This window comes from Arachis stenosperma, chromosome 9 (assembly GCF_014773155.1).
Source record: "Arachis stenosperma cultivar V10309 chromosome 9, arast.V10309.gnm1.PFL2, whole genome shotgun sequence".
Classification (NCBI taxonomy): Eukaryota; Viridiplantae; Streptophyta; class Magnoliopsida; order Fabales; family Fabaceae; genus Arachis; species Arachis stenosperma.
Genome location: NC_080385.1, coordinates 51,886,421 through 51,911,825, shown reverse-complemented (window position 1 = coordinate 51,911,825; position 25,405 = coordinate 51,886,421). Strand labels below are relative to the sequence as shown.

Here is a 25,405-nt window from a genome sequence, read left to right as displayed (position 1 = left end):
GCGTACGTGTGGATCGGCGGACATTGGCCCTCCAACGTTGGGTCAAACGCCAGTGACAGCTGTAGTTTCCTCTTTCTTCCGGTTATTTCTACAAGACTTTGAGTCAACGTTGGCCTTCAAACGTTGACTCAAACTTGAAGCACCAGCATCCAATTCTCACACAGATCTCTTCTCAAGATCAAGAGCAATCAATTGGAGCCATCTTCGACCCAATCTCAGCAAGGCCAAAAGCCCAATTCAAGGCTTGAAAATCAATAGAAGAGAGTGTATAAATAGCTTAGAATCCGAGTTAGGAAGGACTTTTTACTTTTGATTTTTTTGAACTTTTGGGGGAATTTCCTTTTGGTTTTAGTTCTTCTTTTGGTTCACTGTTAGTTTTGGAGTTTTTAGTTTGTTTTCATTTTGTCTTTGAATTTGGGAATTGGGATAGAGAATTGAGTTCTATTTCATTGTTCTTACTTCAACACTCTTCACTTTTTATTTTGAATCTTCGATTGAGAACTGAAAGAATTCTGTTTCATTCTTGATCTGAGATCTCTTTTGTTTACTTTCTGCATAATTTCAAGGAATTGTGATTTGGATCTGAGTTTTCTTTACTGCTTTCATTTACATTTCTTCTGCAAGTTCATTTTCTATTGGATCAAGGAAGGAATTGAGATCTAGACTTATTTTCTAGTTTTATTGATCCCTGAGATCCTCACTTGTTCTTTTAGATTTTGCAATTTCATCTTCTTGCTGTTCTCTGATTCATATTCTAGTACTATGATTGATTGCACCTTGAATTCTTTTGTTTAATTTGAAATCCCAGCCCCAATTCATTTTACTCTTCCTGCAATTTTACATTTCTTGCACTTTAAGTTTCAGCCATTTACATTTCTTGCAGTCTAAGTTTCAGTCATTTACATTACTTGTTCTTTAAGATTCGGCTCTTTATTTCTCCTGCACTTTAATTTACAGTCAATTACCCCTCTCCCTTTAAATTTCATTCAATTTAGCTTCTGTTGGATACAAATCACTCAAATCAACACTTGTTTGCTTGACTAAATCAACCACCTAACTAAAATTGCTCAATCCATCAATCCCTGTGGGATCGACCTCACTCATGTGAGTAATTACTACTTGATGCGACCTGGTACACTTGTCGGTGAGTTTTGTGTTGGATCATTTTCCACATCATCAACCAGTGAAGGAGTATCATCGAGCTCACAACGAGGCCTAGTCTCGTCCACCATTCATTGTGTGCAAGCTTGACTGAGAGAGATGGTATGGCTCCAGGTATTTCTACGGAGTCTATGCCATACTCTACAAGTTCAAGATGTAAACAAACCCAAATAGATTTTTCCTTGGCTACCCATTCTACAAAGTAATATAACATTGTCGTTGATTTAGATTGAATTGGTTTTGGTCATCTTTTTTTTTTCTACAGTTGAGGCTTCAATATCATTGCAAATTCTTTTGGATAATACTAGACAATCAATACTGTCTAGTATGAAGCCCACTAAAATTGAATTTTTACTGAGTTTAGATTTTGAATAATTCTTTTAATTGAGCTTTGGATGTTCTTGTTTAAGAATCTCAAAAAATTTTTTCTTATCTTAATATTGAATATACAATGTTGATTTCCAAAACATTCTCTATTCGTTTTTCTTATTTTTATCCTTTTTTATAACATTTTAAAAATATTTTTGTTGTTATAAAAAATGAAAGAAATTTTTTTCGATATCTCTATAAATTAGGAATGATTTTAGTAGTTTCTCCTCTGAATAAACTTATTTCTTCTAAAAATAAAACTTTCACTCCATCATTCTCCCTCTAAGATTATCCATTTTTTTAACAGAGAAAAGAGTAACTTTGCTCTGAAATGAGTGGTTTTCTTAAAAAAATAACATATAGATCCATGATCTTTTAAATCAAAGACAAATTCATTCCTCATGATTGGAAAATACAAAATCATCCGTCATCATTTCATACGTAAGACATTTGCGTCTTCCCATGCAATCTCCTTTACAAAATGTAATAGAAATAGGTGATGTGGCATTGATATGATTTTAACGGTGATATGTATCTATTACGGTGCCAAGATGTCAACTTTCTAGAATGTATGAGGACAAATAGGTCCCCGGAGCATAATGCGACACCATTTTCGGAGCTACCATAACTCTTCAAATTGAAGGCAAACTCCAAATGAAGCCATAGTAGTCGTTTGTTTAAGGGTTTCTTTGGGTGTTGCATTATTTTTCAAGGCCAATGAAGGAGTATCATCAAGCTCACAACGAGGCCTAGTGTCATCCACCATTTATTATGTGCAAGATTGACCGAGAGAGATGGCATTACTCTTAGGTGTTTCTACGGTGTCTATGCCATACTCTACTAGTTGAAGACATAGACAAATCCAAATAGATTGTTCCTTGGCTACCTATTCTACAAGGTAATATAAGATTGCCGTTGATTTCAATTTAATTGGTTTTGGCTATCAATTTTTGTTTTCTGCAGTTGAGACTTGAGTATTATTACAAATACTTTTGGGTAATGCTAGAGAATCAATATTATATCAGTTATTTTCAGTTAACATTATAACAGGTTACCTAACAAGTCTAGTATGGAACCCACTAAAATTCAATTTTTACTGAGTTTAGATTTTGAATGCTTCTTTTAATTGAATTTTGGATGTTCCTGTTTAAGAATTTCTAAATATTTTGTTTCCTTACGTTAATATTGACTGCAATATTGACTACAATGTTGATTTCCAAAACATTCTCTATTATTTTACTAATTTTATCACTATTTATTGCATTTTGAAAATATTTTTCTGGATATAAAAAATGAAAGATATTTTTGTTAATATCTCTATAAATTAGGGATGATTTTAGTAGTTTTTTTGTTGAACAAACTTATTTCTTCCAAAAACAAAACCTTCACTCCTTCTCTCTCCTTATAAGATGATGCATTTTTTCTTAATAGAGAAAAGAGTAACCCTACTCTAAAATAAGTGGTTCTTTTTAGGAAAAAGGACATACAGCTCTATAATTTTTTAAATTGAGGACAAATTCATCCCTTATGATTGAAAAATACAAAATCACCTGTCATCATTTCATACGCAAGACATTTGGGACTTCCCGTGAAATCTCTTTTGCAAAAGGTAAATGAAACAGCTGATGTGGCGTTGATATGACTCTAAAGGCGCTACATATCCGTTATGGTGCCAAGGTGTTAACTTTCTAGAATGTTTGAGGACAAATAGGTCCCTGGAGCACAATTCGACACCGTTTTTGGAGCTACCCTAACTCTTCAAATTGAAGGCAAACTTCATATAATGCCATAGTAGTCGTTTTCTGTGAGAATTTGTTTGGGGTGTTGATTATTTTCCACGGCTTGTGAAAGAGTATTATCGAGTTCACAACGAGTCCTTGTGTTGTCCACCATTCATTGTGTTCATGCTGGACCGAGAGAGATGGCATTGCTCCTAAGTGTTTCTACGGAGTCTATGTCATACTCTACAAGTCGAAGATGTAGACAAACCCAAATAGATTGTTCCTTGGCTACCCAATCTATAAGATAATATAATATTGTCATTGATTTCAATTAAATTGTTTTGGTCATCAATTCTTGTTTTCTACATTTGAGGCTTCAATATCATTGCAAATTCTTTTGGGTAATGCTGGAGTATGTGTCATCTATTTTCAGTCAACATTATAGTAGGTTACCAAACAAGTCTAGTATGAAGCCTAATAAAATTGAATTTTTACTGAGTTTAGATTTTCAATGTTTTTTTAATTGTGTTTTGGATGTTATTGTTTAAGAATTTCAAAATATTTTTTTCTTATGTTAACATTGAGTATGATATTGACAATACAATGTTGATTTCAAAAACTTTCTCTATTCTTTTTACTTATTTTTATCACCTTTTATAAAATTTTGAAAATATTTTTGTAGTTATAAAGACTGAAAGATATTTTTGTCAATATCTCTATAAATTAGGGATGATTTTAGTAGTTTTTCCTTTGAATAAAGTATTTCTTCCAATAACAAAACCTTCACTCCTTTTGTCTCCTCTACGATGATCCATTATCCCCAGCATTTGGGTTAAGTCCTATTTATGTTCCTAAAGTTTAAATCATTCTATTTATATCGCTAATGTTTGTAAAAGTGATCCAATATTATCTTGTTGTCAATTACACATCATGAGCTTTAGTTGGAGTTTTGAACATCTTTTCTTGAAGTTAGAATATAAATGTCTAGACAGAATCGATGATCCACTCTAGATAATAGCTCATCAAAAGCTGAAACTAATTCCTGCAACATTTATATAATTCACTTTTTTATGGACATAATTGAACCTTAACACAAATAGTGGGTACAATATTAAAATCGAACACATCCAACTGAGACCTAATACATACAAATGAGAATAATTGAAAAATATAATCTGATCTGTTAGTATAACTGATGGCAGAATATCAGTGAATCACTTTTATAAAAGTTGGGATACAGATAGGGTGATGTAAACGTTACGGACACAAATAACACTTACCCTAAATGCTGGGGAAAAAATGATACTTTACTCTTTTTTTTAATCGAGAAAACAGTAACTGGTATGAAATAAGTGGGAGTCTTTTTAGAGAAAAAGACATATAGGTTAATGATCTTTTAAATCAAAGACAAATTTATCCCTCAGGATTGGAAAATACAAAATCATGCATCATCATTTCATACGAAGGATATTTGGGTCTTTTTGTGCAATCTCCTTTACAAAACATAATGGAGACAGTTGATGTGGCATTGATATGACTTTAATGGTGCTATGTATCCATTACAGTGCCAAAGTGTCAACTTTCTAGAATGTTTGAGAACAAATAGGTCCGTGGAGCATAATGCGACACCATTTTCGGAGCTACCCTAACTCTTCAAATTGAAGGCAAACTCCATGTGACGTTGTAGTAATCGTTTCTGTAAGAGTTTGTTTGAGGTGTTGCATTATTTTCCTTGGCCAGTGAAAGAGTATCATCATGCTCATAATGAGGCCTAGTGTCATCCACCATTCATTGTGTGCAAGCTAGAACGAGAGAGATAACATTGCTCCAAGGTGCTTCTATGGGGTCTATGCCATACTGTACAAGTCGAAGACATAGACAAACCCAAATAGATAATTTTTTGGCTACCCTTTCTACAAGGTAATATAATATTATCGTTGATTTCGATTGAATTGGTTTTGGTAATCAATTTTTGTTTTCTACAGTTGAAGCTTCAATATCACTACAAATTCATCTTGCAAAAATTGGGATGCGTGAATAAGTTAGTGTATGATAATGACAGTGAAGATTTGGAAGAGGACTATGGAAAGAATTAAAGAGGATGGCTAATTTGGAGAAGAAGTTGAGTTATTTAAATAGCAAAAGAAAAAAAAACTATTAGTTTGTTGACCATTATGGCAGGTTTTATTGTTCTTTCTATTCTTGCTTTTTGTTATTAAGGATTGAAAAGTAGGAAATTAGAATTCGTATTTTATGTAAGTGAAACCATTGATGTACTGAATGATGCTATTTGGCTATTTACATAGCATGAATCTTGGACATCATCTATGTATAACACTAATTCGAATATGTGTAGCAAATAGTTAGATAAACATAGTCAATTTCATTTAAATTTTGGTATATTAAACATCCAAACAGAAGTAGATAATAACATTCAAATAATATCCTAACATCACCAAATTTGCCATTGTTAAGTTACGAAAAAACATTGATATGTTTTCCAAAAAAAAAACTAGGTTGAACAATAATCAAGATGGATGAAATATCAAAGCTTCCAAATAAAAGTCTGAGTCTTTTCATGCCTTGTTTTGCTGCCTCTGTTGTACTCTTTCTAGATTTCCAAATTAATACAATCTAGATCACACTGTTTTATTTATTTAGTAACATATTGTAAAGTATATGTAAGCATGATTTGCAAGGCAATTAGTGCTTAATTTTGTTGTCATCTTTGAATTCAGCGGGCTTTTGCAAATATGTTAATAAGTTATTTAGTTTGGTACAAAAAATGCAATTATAATGCCATTACTTTTGTTTATTATAATTATTTTTGTGGAATCCCTTTGGTTGTAATTCATTATTAAGGATTGAAGTTGGGCTTTTCTTTATTAACTGCACAAGAAAAATGGGTTTCATTTATTGGTGACTAGGCTTAAGTATGTGTTATAGTCACGGCTGAGAAAAATTTGAGATAAGATGGGAAGAATGTTATGGCCACAGATATAAATAAGAAAAGTTAATACAATAAGAGGTAGTATAATTATATTATTGCGTACCATTTCATTATTTTATTTATATATTTGGCTACAATTCACTTATTTTTATATTTATTATCCTAGGATTTAATGTAATTGTCTGTGTGTAATAGGCATGATTGGTATTATATATCATCACGGAAGAATGCAACCTTTTTTTCCTTTGAAATCACGTTGTTTTGGATGCTATAGATCTAGTTGTCTCGTTATCTTCGTAGGCTTGGTTTGGTAAAATCTTTCGAAAAGGTGCTTGTGCTTTTTAAAAGTACAAATTCCTCCTTTTGTGTTTGGTAAATAAAAAAATAATGTATTTGGGCAAATGATTCGATGGTCCCAGAATATTTGGACCATTAAATGGTCCCATAACAAAACATGTTTTTTAAGTTTTTTAATAACTGCTAAATAGTCTTTATCTAATTTTAATTACAAATCCTTTATAAATTATTTAATTATAAAATATATTTTTTATTTCATAAATTTTTATTTTATCATTCATTTATCATGTTTATTAATAATAAAAAATAAAAACAATAACAAATTAGATCTTCCATTAATCATAATAATCTTTTTGGCAATCTTAATCGATTAAAATTTTATCCTTAATCCGTTACATTTGTATAGGGTTGTGAAATTGTATTTCTTAGAAAATCAATCGATTGGATTCACAAAACAATCGATTGAATTTCAGGTTTCCCATAATTTAATCGATTGATTGGAATTGATACACAATCGATTAAATTTTGCAAGACATGTGGGTTTTTTCTTATTCAATCGATTGTTCGTATTACCCAATCGATTGAACTCATGTCTAGCAATGTGAGTTTTCACAATTCAATTGATTGGAATCATAATACAATCAATTGAAGTTTGTACGGATTAATGGTATTTTCATATTCAATCGATTGGTAATATAATACAATCGATTAAAATGTGACGTGAATAAGGTTTTTTTCTACATTCAATCGATTAATGTTATAATAAATTCGATTAAATTTCATCTGCCTTATATATTATGCCAGATGACTATCCGTGTTTAGCCTCCCTCCTTTTTTTTAAACATAACTCCATTTCTGGATAACCTCTCTTCTCTCTCTAAATCTAGAAAACTTCTCTCTTCATCTTCTCCAATCTCATCAACACCCATTTTGAACCACATACATATTATTAATCCTCATCCAAATTCTTACAAAACCCATCGAACCAATATTCCCAAAATGGCTAGAACTAAAAACGTAAAGAGAGCTAAGGTTGAGGTGAAAGTTTTGCATCCGCCAGACTAGTTGCATCATCCCATTACATGGCAAGGTGGTTGCGGTCTCTGAGAGCATTGAATAACTATGTAGAGAAGTTCGAGTCAAGAGCGATTGTTCCTCTCAGGTACGTAACAGCCGATTTCATTCGTGGTAGATATTATAATTTGGCCTGGAATGCTTTGCAAACACAACATTTGACTGAATTTGTACAAACTAAAAATGAATATTATCCCCACTTGGTTAGGGCAGTTTATAGTACTTTAAATTATGTTGTTCCTGAAAGTGATAAAGAGGATGAGGAAGTAATGTCACTGATTGAGTTTGATTTAGGGTCACAGCATTATAGAGTTACTATGGAATAATTAGCTGAACAATGGAATTTAGTTTATCACGGGGAAAAATTTACTGGAGGTATTGCGGCAAATAAGGAATGGGTCAATATGATAGATTGGTTGGTTTGAAGAGTCTACAGTTTGAGGATCCACACATGGATGCTAGAGGTAATATAAGTTACAGTGGTTTGGGTAATAAGCAGCGTATATTGATGTATTTATTTTCATACGTTTTGATTCCAAGAAAACATAATCACAGAATCTTGATTAATGAAGATATTCTAGTGCTTTGGGCTATGTTGACAGGAAAGGAGATAAAATGGCCTTATTTTATGGTTCATCATATGCTTGAAATGAAGAGCAAAAAATCAAGTGTTGGTTTGGGATATGCTTGCCAATGGATCAAGATTTTCAAATGGCTTGGAATTGACTTGAGTGAAGAGAAAAGTATCATCTTCAGTAATGTAGCCAAGACAGAACTCTAAGGCAAATGGGAAGAGATTCAGATACCCAAGAACCTCAGGCACAAGAACAACCACAAGACCTTGAGGTGCAAGCACAATCCTAGGAATCCTCACCACACTGCCTCCTTCGCCAACAATGCGAAATTTGAAGGATGAATTGCGAAGCCTAAGATTATACTTTGAGGGACAATTTGCTGATATGAGGCAGCATCAGGACAGGCAAACTGAAGCTATTAATCGTCAAGAAGAAGTAATTGATCTTCTATACACTAATCTAGGCATTACAAACCCAAGGGGCATCATTCTAAGGTGTGGAGATTGAAGGAAATGTGTGAAGAATGAAAAAAATCTGTTCCAAAGGCTTGAACATGTTTGAATTGTTCTTAAAATCAATTGAGATATGCAATCAATCGATTGAAGTAGGAAACCAATCTATTGAAGAATGCGTGAAATCCACTATGGTATGCATTCAATCGATCATTTTGTGCATGAAATCAATTGAAGTATTTTGAACTATGCATTCAATCGATTGGTTAAAGCTTGAACACATGTGTAGTGCTATTCAACTAGATTCCTCGAGTTTTCCTTGATAATTTCAATCGATTGTTTTGTTCCTATTTTTGTTTACCTATTAGTGAGTCGTCCATCATCATCATCATCATCATCATCATCATCATCATCATCATAGTTTAAGTATTTATCGACTTAAAATAATTATAGATAAGATATAATCATATTAATTTAAAACTCACTTGGTTAAATTTAAAATAAAAATCAAGATAAAATTTAATTTATATTTGATTTTAACTAAAGATAAGATAACATGGTGATTTTTAAGATTACTCACTTAGTTTAAAAATTAAAAAATAGATAGAATTGAAATTTAACTACTTTTATTAGGTGTATATATAGTCCCTTAGCTCACTCCGACTAACTTTTTATACTTTGATAAATTATTCCAAATATTGATCATTCAACTAATTTTACTCATACAATATTCTTCAGTTGATAACAATAATGGATATTCCTCCTAACAAGGATTTAGTGGCCAATGATGCATGTAATTCACAGAATGTCTCACTGGCTACAGACTGTGATCTTATCACAATTGGTCTAATTGATCAAATTGGAAGTATAATTCCCAAAGCCAAGGTAAGACTTAATGGCTTTTTATTTTTTATTGGATTTAACTATGAGTAATTTAATCTTTTATATTTTTTTATACAAGATGACCTAGCTATCAACGATGATGTTATTCAAAACAAGATTCTAGATAAAAGTGAAAAATTGTTCAATAAAGTGGAGGAGGTCCTCCTTAACATGCAAGTAATTTAAGTTGACAAATAGAAATGTAAATTATACTATGTAATATATTGTATGTATATCAATCCCATGAAAATAATCAACACATGATCAACATTCTTAGAGGCTCTTCTGACCATTCATATTATACAACATCAAATGGGTTGTTTTCATGCTCTTCATGTTTAATTCCTATCTTTTTTTTGCTATTAGCTGTGGTTAGAGAAACCATCACTCTTTTTGTATCTTTACGACAAAATTAAGAGCATTATCTTTTTTATTTTTACATTTATAGAGTTAATTTACTTAAAATTTTTGCAATCAATAAGAGTTGCAAACATGACTCGAGATAAAAAATTGATAAAATATTCAAATCTGTAAGTCGCATTGAGACAATGATGACACAACTAATTCGTAACAATGATTTCGAGACTCCAACCAAACTTTCTTCACAAAAGACACATCCATTCCCAAACAGATTGAAGGCTAAGGGCTCGGATATTGATATCCATACTGCTATATCGGATGATAAAGATCTTATTGACTTGGATAAGAGGTCTTTCACTCCCAATGATGCATTCAACATCGAAATCAATATGGACAAACCAGTATCCCCAACTATAACAGGTGCAAAGAGAAAGAAAAACATATCAAAGGTATAGGCATGTGCAGTAAAATTCATACATCATAATATTTTTTATTAGTATATTCTTAACAAGATAATAATTGTTTACTAATTTTTTTCTTAGGGAAAGACTATTATGGAAAAATAGAAAAAATTGCCTTTCATTCCCTCAGGCGGAATTAGAAAGCCAAATATTGAATCCAAATCATTCAACAAATCCAAGACATCTTTTGCACTGAGCCAACCCACAAAAGACTATAGAAGACCCATTTATTTCTTTACGATTACCAACGTAATTACCTCTTAGAAACCAATCTTTAATCATCTAGTTTGTTATAAGTAGTGCTAATTAACCATCTAGTTTACTATGAGTAATGCCAATTATTTTGTTTTAAAACTTGTAGTCAATGAAGTGTAAATTTATGCCAACTCCAACCATGCGTCTTTTGGAAGATCATATAAAGGCCTGTGCATATGCATTTTCAGCAGTGCTAGATTCATCGAAAGTTGAGCTGATATTATCGTGTTGTCGATCAATGAGGACCCATTTAATATGTTTTGGTATTTAATTGATACAGTGAAGAACTTGTGGTAAAAGACAAGATTAGAGCTACTAGATCAAACTTTGATCATTTCGTACTTGGCAGACCCATTACTGATAAGGTACAGAAACCATCTATTGATTAACTTGCATTTGATTTTTTGCATAATCTAGTAATATATTTGGATTATAGTTTAGATTCTTGAATTAGTGGCATTAAGAGTCACTGACGATCAATCTTATGTAAGTTTTAAGACAACTTGGCAACTTCCACCGCGATTTGTGGTATGCTCTATAACACCTAATAAAATAATTTTACTGATTATAAGTTGTAAATATAATGCTAATAAAGTTCCATGCTTTATCGTATACTAACAGTTACATTAACACATTAATATTTTTTAAGTAGATGTCTTCGGAAAGATAGATTTAAAGCACAAGATGCAACACTATATTTATAAATTCATGCAACCTACTGCTGACTTAAAATTTGTAAGATTTTTTTATCTATTTTTTGTTGAATATAGTTTTTTCTTATCAACATACATAACTTACGTTAAAACTTTATGGTCTATATATATGTTCCTATTCAAGAGGGTAATCACTGGTATCTAATGGTAATCTCGGTTGACGACCGAACAATCTATCACTTGGACACGCATTTTGAAGATTACAAAATTCACTACCGTGAACGTGTTATTAATACACTAATAAGGTTAATAAAACTTTTTTTAAGCTTATTTGCTAATATATTATTTTGAATCTTTAACTACGTAATTGAAATCAGGCAAACGTATTGGAGCAAATCATCATGTCGAACTTTTACAAGGATGATGGTATTCAATAGTATAATAAACAATTTCATGACTATAAAATCAAAAGGCCAGAAGATATACCTCAATGTAGTTCAAGCTGGAACTCTGCAACCTGGGCAATGAAGTGGATGGATATGACTTTTGAGTTTAAATCAAAGGGTAACAATAAAGTGAGCAGCCAAAATAAATCTCTAATATCTATAAATTCATTTTGTGGTACTAATTTATAATAATTAAATTGCAGCTTATGGATCATGATATTTGCATGATAACTGCTGTGCATTTACTCAGGAGTTGGATCAATCAGAAGAAGTCACAAATTATAACGTCGGCCAATGAATTTTGGAATATGCACACAAACCATTAGATGTAAAGATAACATTAGTAATCTAGATAAATTATAATACTTTAGTTATTGAGTATTTATTTGTTAGGTTTGATGGATGTACTTCTTTAGTTATTTTTTAATGACTTCTTAAATATATATTTTCTACTTTATAGCTTTACAATTTTATAAATAGTTCTATGCACTATATACATATCTTAGTTCATAAGAACTCATATTTTTATGACAAAGTAATGTCATTTTTATTTATTATTTCAACAATAATATCATACAAATAGTATGACTTGTGAATTATATTTTATGTTATACAATTAATTTGTTTTAAAGAAAAATAAGATTTTTTAAAAAATATATTTGTATAAAAAAAACAAGATAAAGGATCTTTCGAGCCATAATAATTTTTTTAAAACAAATCCTCTTATTTATATTTGTAAGGCGTATTTTAAACTTATTAAGATCCAAATTCAGAAGAGATTTCAACTAATAGGGATTAAACAAAATCTCTTTACCATAGCTATAATATTCTTGCTGCAATTGTGATTGAAATTGTTAAATGCAAACTAGAGGATTGAAATCTGATATTTATTACAATTGTTTATGTTAAATGGTCAAACATCCAAATATAGTTGCAAATTATAAGTTTACTTAGACAACTGGATTTAATCATCATACTCAAACAATTTTGTATTTCTTTCATTTAACATAACAAGCTTTGTACATCTTTTATTTCCATCTAAGAACTCCACCAATCTCCTCTTCTGCATTTTTGCAGCTTCATCCTCAGATTCTTCAAGTTGAGTAGTCCTATTCACCAATAAATAATAAAAAAAATTAAAATAAATATTATAAATTAAATGACTAGGCATACAAAATATATAGAGACAAATAAGAGGAAGCAATCAAAATTTTTATGCATGTCCTTTGCAATTTCAACTAATGTGAACTCCAAGTTTGAATTTTTGCACTCAAAATTTGACTAAACTTTTACACTTTAATGAATTAGTACATGCATCAAAACTAGATTTGTGTGACATTAATCCATAATTGATCATAATTCATTTTTTGGAATAGATTAGTACTACTATAATAGTCAAAAGATATCTGTCATCACTGTTGGAATTTGGAAAATATGCATGTCAATTATACAGAAAGAAGTCCCAAAACTATAATTTGAATTGCAAACTTATTTTGACCTATTAATGTTTGTAATAAGAAATTTACATATGTATGCATATATATTAGATATAAGTGACAAACTTATTTTGACCTATGCATATATATTTGACAAACACAAAATCGTTAGACAATTAATAGAAAAATATTCTTTTCTTTCTTTAGAATCTGGAGCTAAAAATTCAACCTCCAAAAGTTGCATATTCCTGAAGCTATGTAAAATCACTTGCTAAAAATGTAGCGTATATTACTTAAACTTCAAGAAAGTTATCCCCTAAAGCCATCACATTATACATATAATCCAAACTACATATATGTGTTGCTGCATTTGGTGAAACTAAATAAGATTTAACGATTAAGTTCCACAATCTACAAAAGTTGAGAGAGAGTACAATACAGTCATTTAATAACAATGTAGAGTAAGATGGCTCAAAGCTGTAAACACATCAATAATAACTGTTGGCAACTCTTGTTAAAACCACCAATTCTCAAATACTGGAATCCCAAACAGTTGAACACAGAAAAATCACAAATATTAAGTATTCTTCCAATGAAAGAGCATCAACATATAAGTGTTTCAGTTAAAGGGTGTATTTCTATATCAACTTTGCACAAATTATGATAGAGCCGAGAATCCCATCTTTATATCCAAGCCACCATGCAGCTAATGTCATTGTCAGCTTACTATACTCAGATATCCACAATAATAACCAAAATGAATTTGACAAACAACAAAATTTACTTCATAAGAAAAAGAAGGGGAGAAAAACCTGTTAGGAAATTTGGTTTATCTCGGCGTCAATTTCTGAACCATCTGATTGTTCAACGAAAGCACTTGTTACGTAAAATACCAAAAATAAGAAAGTAAGCAAGTTGATAAGGCTGGACATTTTATGAAAAGGAACGAGAAGGAAAACAATTTAACTAAACCAATAGCTAGTTAAGACTCACTGGTGTAGAGTTAGGACCAGTGAAATTTCCATTCTCAGAGACAGAGCCTCTAGGTGATGACCCTTCCTTAGAACCAAATGTCCTACTTCCTTCTTGAACTAGAAAATTCCAACAACACAAGTCTTATCAATTTACCGAATGAGGAAAGCAAATTATAGGAATTTATAACGGAAATGAGCATGATGAATTACCATTTCAGCAGTGATAATGGTAACATCACACGTAGATCGCGGCATGACAATTCCAGTGTTTGGATGAACACAATATTTCTTAGGATTGGTTGTTTTCACTTGAAAAATACGAATACACAAATTAAACTATGTAAATCTCACACGATACACTTGAGCATAGGTTCAATTGTGATTAGATCTAATAAATTTTATGAAATCATTCCTCAATTATAGACCATGTTTATTACTGGTAATGAAAGCACAAATTATAGCCTCAAAACAAAAGCAGAAAAAGTTATCATAGGAAAAACCATCAGTATTCAAGTAGAGTTCAACAAGTTTCATCTATCAAGAGAAAATGGAAGGGAAGAACAGAGAATTGGCTATAGATAAAGCTGGAATAAATGCTATGAAACCACCATAGAGATAAAAAAGTTTCCAAGTTTGACAAAGAAGCTGCGATTGGAGTGAATAGGGTTTGGAAAGCTCAAGAACGACGATGGCGCGATGGACGGTGATAGTGTCTCCTCCTTTTGGCTGATAAGCTAGGGTTTCATTTAGGGGAAGAGAAATTCGTTTGAAAGAGTGGGAGTTGAGAGGAGTTGGAGTGAAGAGAGGTTGGATAGTTCAAGAATGACAACAGCGCGATGGACGGCAGTAGTGTCTTCTTCCGTGCGGCAGCAATGGAGGCTATTGCTAGCATTTTTTTTTGGGAAAAGAGCTTCGTCTGAGAGAGTAAGAATTGAGAGGAGAATGAGGCTGCTGGCTTTCCCATTTTTCTTTTTATACAAAATATTTTTTTAAATTTTATGTAAAGATCATTATATAAATTTATAAATTTCAGGAATTAAATAAATTATTAATTTATTTATCGTCTAATCAAGAATTATATGACAATTATTTCATCCAAAAAACACAAACACGAATATTGAAAGTATACACAAAATTTCTTTAATAAAGTGAAAAAAATATAAACATAAATCTATGAGTGATTTTTTATGCAAAAACATTGAAGTTTATAAAGGTTGCTAATTATCACTGTCTAAATCAGCCGTCGGTTCGGTATACATATCACCATCATCTGAACCATTAGCTTCTTCTTCCATAATGTTGTTGTCTATGTCCTTTTACCAAGGACATGTTGTCTTCTTATGTCCTTCCAGTTGACAAACACTACAACGTTGCTGCTTCTTCTTAGATGGTTGTCTTGAGTCTATATTGGTTTGATGCACATTTGGATTGCTACTTTTAGCTACACCTGACTGAGGTTGCTTACTGCCTTCGTCTGCAGCCTTGTAAGATGAATACAATCCTATAATAATGTCACGTGTCTCTTGAAATCTTTCTGGGACTTTAGATGCAACAACGGCCAATTGTTTAGAAAACTCTATCAAGGCACTTTGACAACTAATAACAACATCATCCGTGGTGAATCCACTTGCATCATTGAGTGCTGATTTCACCTTCTTTGTCCATCTATCCAACACTAAAGACCTAGGAATCTCACAAATGTCTCTGTCAAGCAGAACTTTCATAATATGTTCGCAAGTAATTCCAAATGACTCTATTCTTAAATAAGAACACATGAAGATAATTTCTTCTTGACAAAATTCAACAGTCCACAGAAAATTGGGCCTCCCATGCTTATACACAATGTACTTTAAGCAATCATCGTAATTCTATATGTTTACCACCCGCATTGATCCAGCTCTAGAAAGAAATGGGTGAAAAGAAATATCTTATGAGTGTATACTTTAGCAGCAAATCTCTCTAGCAGCTCTATACAAGTCTGCATGACGGGCACCCCACGTGTAGATTCATAATCAGCATTAAATTCTTTAAAGCGCAAGTGTGCAACACACCTTTGAAAAATCTCTACAAAATTTGTCAAATCATATTGCGACTCCACATACCTTGCCACAGCTGAATGTAAACCTTTACATCTTGAGGTAGTTCTAAAGCCAGCAAAAAACTTACATCTTATATATGCATTAGCCCACATATGCTTCTCTTCATACATGTTGTTCACCCACGACTTATCCTCAAGACCAAATTCTTCAATAAGTTGAACCCACTTACGCTTAAACACGGGAATCTCGTAGTCTCCCGACATGATTTTCCTGAATTTAGATGTAGACGATGGATTTGTCCAGAATTAATGCAGCAATAAAAACAATTATTTGGTTGTGGTAGTTACGTGGCATCAAAAGTAATAACATCCCTGAAGAGTTGGTAGTCTAGTTGGCTAATCCCATCAAACCAAAATGATTGACGTAACAAACCTCTTGAATCGTGACATGCCTTAAAATATAATTATGGATCCTTCAACTGCATATCCTCTAACTTCTTCAACACTCGTGCTGCATCACCAGGAACTTGATGCCTTTCCCGAGCAATCTTATTGTACATATCTCTGGGACCATAGCCAACAAATTCATATCCGCCTGCTTGACTAGCTAGAAGACCAAATATCTGTGAAGTGCTAATCCCGGACTTTAGCATGTTCATCATTTGTATAATATCTGCCTCTGACATTTTTCTATGGGCAGGCCACATAGTACTGAATTATGTATCCAATAGATCATGGTTGTGTTCGTCAAAGAAATAAAAGATATGCCACCTTCCAGTTTCAAGTAAAAATTTAACATCCATTCGGGCTTCACACCCAATTTTTGTTTCCAATCTAGGCTCCTTCTTCCTTTTTTCTATCGTGTAATACTTTTTCTCCTTAAATCCTTGCCTATGACATACAAATTTTTGTTTGTAAACCTCGCCAAAACTATTCTTGAAAGTCTAACTCTTCCTTGCACTAAAGCCCTTTGACTTTGAGTACTTCAGATAAAAATCAAATGCAAGCTGCAAAGTAGAAAAGTGATATTTACCAATTTTCTCCACATAAATTTCACTGAAATTCAAAATTGTAGTGTCTTGCACGGAGTCCACCGCATAAGCAGCTTCAAGGGTATCTTCTGACGGATTAGATTCAGAAAAATACACTCCCTCAGTAAATTCATCTCTGAAATCTTGTTCGGATTCATTCTGTTCAGCCATCATATCTTGGTCACAAACTAGCTCTTCTTGTTGGTTAATGTCATTATCCTGCTGGTATTGCTCATCCATCTTAATATCCATAAATATATCTGATGATGACAAGTCATCTTAGCCTAGTTTCACTAGTCTTTTTCTTTTGTTTTCGCTTGAATTATGCACTTTCTTGAGCCTTAAGCAAGCCAATTTATGTAGATTTTCATGCTTCCTTTGATTGAATCAACCATAGATAAATTAATGCAATTTCATGAGGTTTGATGCCATAATTGGTGAATATTAGGATAGAATGATCATCTCATGATTTCAAGCATAGCTTTGATGTGTTTGGTTGATTTATGATAGGTGAAGAAAGCTTGGAAAAGAATTGAAGTGAGAAGGAATGGCTAGAAGCTAAGAGAAGCCAATGAAACAAGTGAAATTGAACCAGGAAGAATGAAGTTGGAGTTGAAGTTAGCCCTCAAACGTTGGCACAAACTTTTGGACTTGAAGTTAGCCTCAACGTTAGCCCCCTAACTTGGAGGCTAACGTTGGAAGTTGAAAATCACTCCCAGGGCTAGCCAACGTTTGCGCCAACGTTAGCCCCCTAACTTGGAGGCTAACGTTGGCATGAGAATGTCCTCCCAGGGTGCTTCACGTTTGCGCCAACGTTAGCCCCCTAACTTGGAGGCTAACGTTGGCATGAGAAATCTCCTCCAGGGTGTGCCAACGTTTGCGCCAACGTTAGCCCCCTAACTTGGAGGCTAACGTTGGCGCCACAAGCATACAAAGCAAGGCCAACGTTAGGGTCAAAGTTAGCCCCCTAACGTTGGCACCAACGTGAGTGGCAGGAAGTAATGCTTGCTGATATGAAAAGTTAGCTTCAAAGTTAGCCCCTTAACTTTGAGGCTAACTTTGAATCCAACTTTGCAAAACCCAAATCCAGTTCAATTGGTTCACTTGGGTTTCTCTCCAAACTTCAAGAGCAATCAACCAAGGCCTCTTTCAACCCAATTCCATCAAGAGCAAAGGCCCAACTCAAGGCTTGAAGATCAATTGAAGAAAGTGTATAAATAGGCTAAGATTCAAGTTAGTCGGGGAGCTCCTTTTTTTAGAGTTTTTAGAGAGTTTTCTTTTCTGTTTTGGGAGCCTGAGTGATCTTTATTTCCTTAGTTTAATTGCTTTCAATTTCAATTACACTTGTCTTGGATCTTGGGTTGGAGAATTGAAAGAATTCTGTTTCAATCTCACCTTAGATCTCTCTTTTGAATTTCACTGCAATTTAAATTTTCAATTCAGCTACTTGCTTCTTCATCTAATTCCTTTGCAATTTACAATTTCCTTGTTATTGTTCTTGTTGGATCTAGGAAGGCATTGAGATCTAGACTTGGTTTTCTAGTCTCTGGGTCCTGAGATCGCATTTTACCATTTCAATTTTCTGTTCTTGCTTTATTTGTTTATTTCGCTTGTCTGTTTGAATTAAGTCAAATCCCAATTCCCATTTACTCTTCTGTTTAATGCAAATTAATTTCTCTTGGTTTAATTCCTGCAAATCTAAGTCCCAATCCCCTTTACATTTCAAGCCATTTACATTTCTTGTCATTTAAGATTCTTGCAATTTACATTTCTTGCAATCTAAGTTTCTGCCATTTAATTTCTTGCTCTTTAAGATTCAGCACTTTAATTCTGGTTCTCTTTACTTTCAATGCAATTTAAATTCTGCAATTCAATCAACCAATTCTTGATTCGCTTGACTAATTCAACCACAAAACTAAAATTGCTCAATCCTTCAATCCCTGTGGGATCGACCTCACACCCGTGAGTTTTTATTACTTGATGCGACCCGGTGCACTTGCCGGTTAGATTGGTGTGTTTTTGGGAGAAATTCATTTTTCCACCAAAAAATTTCCCATCATCTGACATCTTAAAAATGTCCAATAAAAAAAATTCAGTACACTACGTCTTATAACATTAAAAAACATAAATAGCTTCCAATATTACACCAATGTCCTAAATCCAAAATGATTACATAAATGTGTCGTCTTGCCATATAACTATGTAAATCGAAGCAAACAAATTCGATTTACACTCATTCTATTTATTTTTTGGTATAAAATGAGATAATACATAAATTTTGAATAAAATATACTAATTATGTTATCTTTTTAATGATATTTTTATTAACAAATTTTTATTTTAATAATATATATATATAATACAAATGTTTTATATATGGTTACATATTAGTACATTTTTTTATTCTAAAAGAAAATTAAAAAATAAAAAACATTGAAAAATTGCTATTGTTTTATATTTTTTTTTTCTAAGAATCACAAATAAAGGTATCCAATGGAAGTGTTTGAATTCCTAGACTTGGTAGTTAAATATTTAATAATTTTTTCTCAAAGGTGAGTACCCATAATATAATTCGTAGCTAGTTTCTTCGTTTTAGAGATTTGATAAAATGCTAATTGATTTGATTTATTATGACGCTCAACCTATTCCATAAATCGAATTCATCTAATTCAATTTACCATGGAATATAAACTTCATTATAGTAGAAAATAATAAAATTTAAGTCCACATTTTAAGTTATATAAATTCTTTTAGTATAATAATCCAATAATACATTTTAAGTCCACACTTTTAAATATTGCAAGCTAATTAATAATAAAAAATAATAAAATTTATTTACTTTTTAGTACTTCTCATTGTCTGTGAATTACTAAAGGATAAAAAATATTTTTTCATTACATAATCAATTTCACGAATAAAGAATCGAAATGAAGAATTGCAAAATTAGAGATTCTATTCACTGGCCTCGATTTTATAATCAAAACAATGCATTGTTTTCTGAACGCTACAAGAAAGAAATTGATTGGATCTTTACTAATTACTGTGATTATCAATTAATGATTAACAAATATTAGATATTAAAGAGATGGATAAAAAATGAAGAAAAATTGGATATTAAGTAGATGGATAACTGAAACAAAAACAATGAAAATTTTGATAATCAAGGAGATTGATAAACAATTTCAATTGTAAGATTGAGTAATTGAAGATACATTATTCACCCATTTATAATCTTAATATTAAAGAAAATATAAGATTAAAGTATCTAAATAAAAATAAAAACTTAAAAATTGAAGATAAAATTTTAAAGATAAGATAGATGTAATAAAATAATAATTTATAAACATGAGCAGAAAAAATTGAGAATGGCGTAACATATAACGTAGTGCACAATTCAATCAATTGGATAATACAACCAATCGATTGAATTGTGAAAATCCATATTGCTTTGAAGACTTAAATCGATTGGGTAACACAACCAATCGATTGAATTGTGAGACCTCATATTGCTTTGAAGCCTTCAATCAATTGGGTAACATGAACAATCGATTGAATTAGAAAAAGCCCACATTCTAAACATCGTTCAATCGATTGTGTAAAAGTTACTATCGATTGATTTTTGAGAAAACCATACTATCGTCCAACATTCAATCGTTTGTTTTGTGGAAACCTGAATTCCAATCGATTGAATTATGGAAAACCTGAAATTCAATCAATTATTTTATGAATCCAATCGATTGATTTTTTAAGAAACATGATTTCACAACCTTATACGGATGTAACGGATCAACGATAAAATTTTAATTGATTAGAATTGCCAAAAAGATTATTACGATTAATGGAAAATCTAATTCGTTATTATTTTTGTTTTTTTTTATTAGAGTAAAGTATCATTTTTGTCCCTAACGTTTGGGGTAAGTTCCAAAGTTGTCCCTAACATTTCAATCATCCTATTTAAGTCCCTAACGTTTCAAAATTGACTCAATGTTGTCTTGCCATTAGGGATCCATTAACAGAATTAATAGCAGGACAAAATTGAGATGATTTTGAAACGTTAGGGACTTAAATAGGACAAAAACGTTGGAGACAAAAGCGATACATAAAAATAAATTTTAATTTACTTTTATCTTTTAATAATATCAATTGTTTACTGATGAGCGGATAATTTATACGCATTTTGGCATTGTTTTTAGGTAGTTTTTAGTAAGTTCAAGCTACTTTTAGGGATGTTTTCATTAGTTTTTATGTTAAATTCACATTTCTGGACTTTACTATGAGTTTGTGTGTTTTTCTATAATTTCAGGTAATTTTTGACTGAAATTGAGGGACCTGAGCAAAACTCTGAAAAAGGCTGACAAAAGGACTGCTGATGCTGTTGGAATCTGACCTTCCTGCACTCAAAATGGATTTTCTGGAGCTACAGAACTCCAAATGATGCGCTCTCAACGGCGTTGGAAAGTAGACATCCATAGCTTTCCAGCAATATATAATAGTCCATACTTTATTCGGAAATTGACGACTTAACTTGGCGTTGAACGCCAAGTACATGCTGCTGTCTGGAGTTAAACGCCAGAAACACGTCATGATCCGGAGTTGAACGCCCAAAACACGTTATAACTTGGAGTTCAACTCCAAGAAAAGCCTCAGCTCGTGGATAGATCAAGCTCAGCCCAAGCATACACCAAGTGGGCCCCGGAAGTGGATTTATGCATCAATTACTTACTCATGTAAACCCTAGTAGCTAGTCTAGTATAAATAGGATAAGTTACTATTGTATTAGACGTCTTATCTTTTGACAGTTTAATCTTTTGACTGTTTGGTCTATGATCATTCGGTCTTTAGATCATGGGGGCTGGCCTCTCGGCCATGCCTGAACCTTTCACTTATGTATTTTCAACGGTGGAGTTTCTACACACCATAGATTAAGGGTGTGGAGCTCTGCTGTACCTCAAGTTTCAATGCAATTACTATTATTTTCTATTCAATTCTCTTTTATTCTTATTCCAAGATATACGTTGTACAACACTTTGATGAATGTGATGATCCGTGACACTCATCATCATTCTCACCTATGAACGCGCGTGACTGACAACCACTTCCGTTCTACCTTAGGCCCGGCGCATATCTCTTAGATTCCCCAACAGAATCTTCGTGGTATAAGCTAGATAGATGGCGGCATTCATGGGGATCCAGAAAGTCTAACCTTGTCTGTGGTATTCCGAGTAGGATCCCGAGAATCCGGAAAGTCTAACCTTGTCTGTGGTATTCCGAGTAGGATTCTGGTATTGAATGACTGTGACGAGCTTCAAACTCCTGAAGGCTGGACGTGATGACAAACGCAAAAGAATCAAGGGATTCTACTCCAACCTGATTGAGAACCGAAAGATGATTAGCCGTGCTGTGACAGAGCATTTGGACCATTTTCACTGAGAGGATGGGATGTAGCTATCAACAAGGGTGATGCCTCCAGACGATTAGCCGTGCAGTGACAGCGCATAGGACCATTTTTCCGAGAGGATTAAAAGTAGCCATTGATGATAGTGATGCCCTACATACAGCTTACCATGGAAAGGAGTAAGAAGGATTGGATGAAAGCAATAAGAAAGTAGAGATTCGAAAGGATTCTAGCATCTCCACACGCCTATCTGAAATTCCCACTATTGATTTACATAAGTATTTCTATCCCTTTTTATTTTCTATTTATTATTAATTTTCGAAACCCATAACCATTTAATCTGCCTAACTGAGATTTACAAGGTGACCATAGCTTGCTTCATACCAACAATCTCTGTGGGATCGACCCTTACTCATGTAAGGTATTACTTGGATGACCCAGTACACTTGCTGGTTAGTTGTGCGAGGTTGTGAACCATGGTATTGGCACCAGTTTTTGGCGCCATTGCCAGGGAAAGAAAAAGCAATAAATTTTACAAAATGCAATAATATATGAATCACAATTTTGTCCACCAAGTTTTTGGCGCCGTTGCCGGGGATTGTTCGAGTTTGGACAACTGACGGTTCATCTTGTTGCTCAGATTAGGTAATTTTCTTTTCAAAATCTTTTTCAAAATTTTTCTTTTCTTTTTCGTTTTCCCAAACTTTATTTTCGAAAAAAATTAATAAAAATCCAAAAAAATTAATAAAATCATAAAAATAAAAAATATCTTGTGTTTCTTGTTTGAGTCTTGAGTCAACTTTTAAGTTTGGTGTCAATTGCGTGCTTTAAAAATGTTTCTTGCATTTTTTTGGAAATTTATGCATTCATAGTGTTCTTCATGATCTTCAAGTTGTTCTTGACAAGTCTTCTTGTTTGATCTTGATGATTTCTTGTTTTGTGTTGTTTGTTGTTTTTCATATGCATTTTTTGTTTGTTAGAGTCCATGCATTAAAGATTTCTAAGTTTGCTGTCTTGCATGTTTTCTTTGCATCAAAAAATTTTTCAAAAATTATGTTCTTGATGTTCATCATGATCTTCAAAGTGTTCTTGGTGTTCATCCTGACATTCATAGTGTTCTTGCATGCATCATGTGTTTTGATCTAAAATTTTTATGTTTTGGGTCATATTTGTGTTTTTCTCTTTCATCATAAAAAATTTCAAAAATAAAAAAATATCTTTTCCTTATTTCTCTCCAAATTTTTGAAATTTTGGGTTGACTTGGTCAAAAATTTTTAAAATTAGTTGTTTCTTAGAAGTCAAGTCAAATTTTCAATTTTAAAAATCTTATCTTTTCAAAATCTTTTTCAAAAATTATATCTTTTTCATTTTTTTTTATTTTTCGAAAAGTTCAAAAATCTTTTTCAAAATATTTTCAAAATCTTTTTCTTATCTTTATATCAAAATTTTCGAAAACTCACTAACAATTAATGTGAGTGATTCAAAAATTTGAAGTTTGTTACTTTCTTGTTAAGAAAGGTTCAATCTTTAAGTTCTAGAATCTTATCTTGTAGTTTCTTGTTAGTGAAGTAAGTAATTTTAAATTTTTGAATTAAATCTTTTTATGTTTTATCTTATCTTTTTCAAAAATTTTATCTTTTTCAAAATTTGATTTCAAAATATCTTATCTAATTTCTTATCTTCTAATCTTTTCAAATTTGATTTTAATATCTTTTTTTTCAACTAACTATTTGACTTTTTGTTTGTTTCTTATCTTTTTCAAAACCACCTAACTACTTTTCCCTCTCTAATTTTTGAAATTACCTCCCTCTTTTTCAAAAATTCTTTTTAATTAACTAATTATTTCAAATTTTAATTTTAATTTTAATTCTATCTTATCTTTTATGTTTGAAATTACTAACACATTTTTCAAAATTATTTTCGAAATTTCCCCTCTCTTTTCTTATTCTATTTAATTATTTATTTACTAACACTTCTCTTCACCTCTCTTCATCTAAAAATCCGAACCCACTCTTCTACATTCTTCTCCCCTTTCTTCTTCTACTAACATAAAGGAATCTCTATACTGTGACATAGAGGATTCCTCTTTTTTTCTTGTTTTCTTCTCTTTCATATGAGCAGGAACAAGGAAAAAGGCACTCTTGTTGAAATTGATCCAGAACTTGAAAGGACTCTGAAGAGAAAATTAAGAGAAGCTAAGTTACAACAATCTAAAGGTAGCCTTTCAGAAACATTAGAACAAGAGAAGGAGATGGCAGCCGAAAATAATAATAATGCAAGGAGAATGCTTGGTGACTTCACAAAGCCAACGTCCAAATTTGATGGAAGAAGCATCTCCATTCCTGCCATTGGAGCCAATAATTTTGAGCTTAAGCCTCAACTAGTTGCTTTAATGCAACAGAACTGCAAGTTTTATGGACTTCCATCTGAAGATCCTTACCAGTTTTTAACTGAGTTCTTGCAGATTTGTGAGACTGTTAAGACAAATGGAGTTGATCCTGAAGTCTACAGACTCATGCTTTTCCCTTTTGCTGTAAGAGACAGAGCTAGAATATGGTTGGATTCACAACCTAAGGATAGCCTGGACTCCTGGGATAAGCTGGTCACAGCCTTCTTGGATAAATTCTTTTCTCCTCAAAAGCTGAGCAAGCTGAGAGTGGATGTTCAAACCTTCAAACAAAAAGATGGTGAATCCCTCTATGAAGCTTGGGAAAGATACAAGCAGCTGACCAAAAGATGTCCATCTGACATGTTTTCAGAATGGACCATATTAGATATATTCTATTATGGTCTATCTGAATTTTCGAAAATGTCATTGGACCATTCTGCAGGTGGATCTATTCACCTAAAGAAAACGCCCGAAGAGGCTCAAGAA

General features: G+C 32.4%; 1 protein-coding gene across 1 annotated transcript; it reads right to left on the bottom strand.

The window, feature by feature from the left end:
• Nucleotides 1-15,942: 15,942 nt before the first annotated feature.
• LOC130949512 (protein FAR1-RELATED SEQUENCE 4-like) lies at nt 15,943-16,368 on the bottom strand. The gene has a single exon (XM_057878206.1). It carries the CDS (start codon nt 16,366-16,368, stop codon nt 15,943-15,945), a length of 426 nt encoding a protein of 141 aa, XP_057734189.1.
• Nucleotides 16,369-25,405: the final 9,037 nt, after the last annotated feature.